Genomic DNA, 4,141 nt, shown 5'->3' with positions numbered 1-4,141 from the left:
AGAAAACTTGGGCTTCTACTTTGTATATCTCATCTAAATTATTTATTTTTCTGAACTTATATATCTAGCTTATATTATATCTTAACTTGTTTTCGGTAAAGATTTTTTTGAAGGAATTTTAAGTAAGATAAGATATGAATAGAACAAAGAAAAAGTAAATTTATTTTCGTTGATATAAGTAAAAATAAGGTGAATAGAACAAAGTGAGACTTTGTTCACCACACCTTACTTTTTATGTATTTTAGGTTTGATAAGCTCATAAAAATTCAAATAATATAAATAAGGGTTAATAAGTTCAAATAAATTTAAATAATATAGTTTAAATGCTAATAATTTCAGATAAACTAAAATAATAACTAGGTAATACGGAGTAAGATTTAATCTTAAAATACCACATATATATCCAACAATATAAGAGAAAAAGTTGGGATTATCTTCACAATACCCGTCAAAACTTTGAGTTATCAAGTCACAACTAGGTCAAGCTAGCCTCAATATAATTAAAGTCTCTTGTAAGAAAATTATTCCCTTTGTTTAATTGTTTCACTTTCATTTTTTTTTTTTTTTTTGGTAGATTATAAATGCACCCATTCAAATATTAATATTTTCCAATACCTATTATATTATTCAAATGTTAATGAATATTTTTGGACTAAAATTAAGTCAAATAGATCGTTATATTAGGGACGTAGGGAGTAGTTTTTTTAATTATTTTTTTTAATATGTAATTTTTAAGACGACTCCATTGTATTTTTCATTAAATTTATTTAGAGTACTAAATTTAATTAAAAAATAAATAAATAAAATAATTAGGAAAAAAAAAAAAAGGAATCCACGACTAACATTATGGTTACTCTAATTCCAATCCCGAAAATACTAGGTAACTTCTTACTCAAATCTAAGATATATGACATTTATGCTTCTTCTCCTGTTTTGGTCAAAAATCTAGACCCACACTTAAGCCATCACTAATGAAACATGTACTAGTAAAATCATGTGGTAGGTCCCAAACATTCTCCAAATACAGGGTCCCACTTTTTTTTAATTAAATAAATTTCATTAAATCTCAATTTGTTTACTTTTCTTAATCCTATTTTCCCACCCTCTATAAATAGCTTAGGACAGACCAAAGCACATTTATCACAACTCAAAGAGCAAAGCAAGAAAGAAAGAATATTCTATAAGAGAAAAACTCAGCTTATACCAAGAAAAAAAAGAGAGTTAATTTTAAGCAATGGAGAATTTCCCAGTTATCAATTTGGGGAATCTTAATGGTGAGGAGAGACAAGCTACCATGGCAAAGATCCATGATGCTTGTGAAAACTGGGGTTTTTTCGAGGTAAATTTTAGACGTCTTTTTAATTCGTTTTTCTTATTATCCACGAAGTTATAAACAATTAAACATACCTTTATAGATTCACCTAGTGGCACGACTATACAAGTGAGTCCGCGCCACTAGGAGAAAAGACTCCTTTAATTGACTAAATGCATCGACGACTTTTTAATTCATTATAGTTTTTTTTTTTTTTTTTTTCATACAAGCATGTAAAAGTTATTTTTTTGGCTAATTAATTTGTTATTAATGAGTATTATTATTGTTGATATAGCTGGTGAATCATGGAATTTCGCATGATCTTTTGGACACTGTTGAGAGGATCAGCAAAGATCACTACAAGAAATGTATGGAACAGAGATTCAAAGAGCTAGTTGCTAGCAAAGGCCTAGAGAATGTATCTACTGAGATTAAGGACTTGGATTGGGAAAGCACCTTCTATCTGCGCCATCTTCCTACTTCTAACATCACCGAAATCCCTGATCTCGATGATGAATACAGGTGAGACGCGACACAATAAAACCATTACTGCCATTAATAGTCACATATACTATTATCTCAAGTTTGAAAATAAATGTTTTTTTAATACTGTAATTAATAGTCACATATACTATTATCTGATGTTTGAAAATAACTGTCGGGTCAACTGTTATGAACATACAGGAAGGTTATGAAGGAATTTGCTCTGAAGTTGGAAAAACTAGCAGAAGATCTTTTGGACTTGCTTTGTGAGAACTTAGGCCTTGAAAAAGGTTACCTTAAGAAGGTGTTCTATGGAAACAGTGCACCAAACTATGGGACTAAGGTGAGCAACTACCCACCGTGCCCTAAACCCGACTTGATCAATGGACTCCGAGCCCACACCGATGCTGGTGGCATCATCCTCCTCTTCCAGGATGACAAAGTTAGCGGCCTCCAACTCCTTAAAGGCGATAAATGGATTGATGTTCCACCTATGCGTCACTCCATTGTTATCAACCTTGGTGACCAACTCGAGGTAAGTCACCACCAAAATTGTACATACACCGTTAAACGACCAACTCAGCTAATGGTTGAAACCCAAGAATATGTTTTATACTTTATCATATACACTTTAGTAACAATTGGTCTTAAATGAGACACGTAACAAGTCACCCCTTATATACAGGTACAAATATTTTTAGTACTAAGACCTTACAATAACAATATTATGTTACTTTATGTAGGTGATCACTAATGGGAGATACAAGAGTGTGCTGCATCGAGTGGTAGCGCAAACAGACGGGACTAGAATGTCGATTGCTTCGTTCTACAACCCTGCGAGTGATGCAGTGATCTACCCTGCACCGTCGTTGGTGGAGAAGGATGCAGAGGAGCAAAAACCGATATACCCGAAATTTGTGTTTGATGACTACATGAAGCTGTATGCAGGGCTTAAATTCCAGCCTAAGGAGCCAAGGTTTGAAACTATGAAGCAATTGGAAAATGGTGTCAAGTTGGAGTTGGGTCCTGTTGCAGCTGCTTATTAGAAACCCAATATAATCAACATATAGATTATCATATCATATCATATGATAGTATAAAGAAATTTTTTATATTGTTGCTAATAATAATGTAAAAGTTGTCTTCAAGTTCAACTATGTTTTTTCACTAGTAAAAATGATTTAATAGTTGACATGTAATGTACTTTAAATTGTTTTAGACTAAATATTGAAAAAAAAAAACCTGATTACTGTACTTAGTAATGGACCAAATTCATTATTTCTATAAGAGGCATCTTGATCTTGTCCTGTATTCTGTAACAACTTGGCTAACAACCTCTTCTGATATAAACAAATGTGACTTATATACAACGGCTTATGGCCTTATGGGTGTAATTCTATACAACAAATTAGCCATCTCAAATCACATAAAAGTCACCCGTTACAAAATTGGTTTTTGCTGTGATGAAACGCGTTGAATGCTTACTCCCTAATAAGTACACGCTTCATGATTACAGAATTACTTCAGAATCCAAGAATGAGACGGGTAAACTACTTAACTTATATTATATATACTACTCCTGGTCCAAATTACTCACAACTTTGGAATATTTTATATCTCACAAATAATACCCCAAAGTTGCGAGTAATTTGGACCAGAGGTAGTACTACATATATACGCGAACGAGCAGTAGAAATTAGACATGATATTATTTTGAAAAAAAGTTTGTGAATTGGGCATGACAGAATTTTATATTTTGTAGTACACTATATCTGATTTATCTGCAAAACCTCTCACTCTCTCAGAACTAATTAATCTTCAGTACAAGTATTTTACATTCTTAAATCAAATCCCATGTAAATCTAATTGCATCTTCTCAGGCTTATCTGCAATTTTGTCCATTTTTTAGCTAAAAACCAAATCTAACTAAATTAATACGAAGTAGTAGATTATGTACTACTAAGAACCCACATTTTTGGCATATTGGGATGGGATTTTATACTTCTACAGTTTTACTCTAAGAAGTACACGCGTTATTGTTTTTAATTTTTAAGTTAGCCGGGTCAGCTGCTATTGAGAGCCTAGTGGGGTGAGCAAACACAGATATCCATTTGAAATTTCAATTTCAGGATTTAGTTGTAAATGATAGATATAAAACATATTCTTGGGGCTCAACCATCAACTTAATGTTTTAGTTGAGTTGGTTCTTTAACAATAAGTTTGTAATCAACTCTAATATAAAAATTGGAACATTTATGTTGAGCTATCAGCCTAACATTGTACCAAAAATCCAAAACCTTTTTTTTTTTTTTTTTGGTTTTGATCATCTCCTGTCCAAAGCTTACT

At 32.1% G+C, this 4,141-nt stretch overlaps 1 protein-coding gene across 1 annotated transcript; it reads left to right on the top strand.

Moving 5' to 3' along the window:
* The first annotated feature begins 1,130 nt into the window (after window positions 1-1,130).
* On the top strand, window positions 1,131-3,114 carry LOC110701957 (1-aminocyclopropane-1-carboxylate oxidase 4-like). Its single transcript, XM_021879578.1, has 4 exons — window positions 1,131-1,339; window positions 1,608-1,834; window positions 1,997-2,330; window positions 2,539-3,114. Exons 1-4 carry the CDS (start codon window positions 1,235-1,237, stop codon window positions 2,839-2,841), a joined length of 969 nt encoding a protein of 322 aa, XP_021735270.1. The 5' UTR covers window positions 1,131-1,234; the 3' UTR covers window positions 2,842-3,114.
* The last annotated feature ends 1,027 nt before the right edge of the window (window positions 3,115-4,141 follow it).

The sequence above is a fragment of the Chenopodium quinoa genome, unplaced genomic scaffold, assembly GCF_001683475.1.
Source record: "Chenopodium quinoa cultivar QQ74 unplaced genomic scaffold, ASM168347v1, whole genome shotgun sequence".
NCBI classification, from domain to species: domain Eukaryota; kingdom Viridiplantae; phylum Streptophyta; class Magnoliopsida; order Caryophyllales; family Amaranthaceae; genus Chenopodium; species Chenopodium quinoa.
This window is presented reverse-complemented; position numbering and strand designations above follow the sequence as displayed.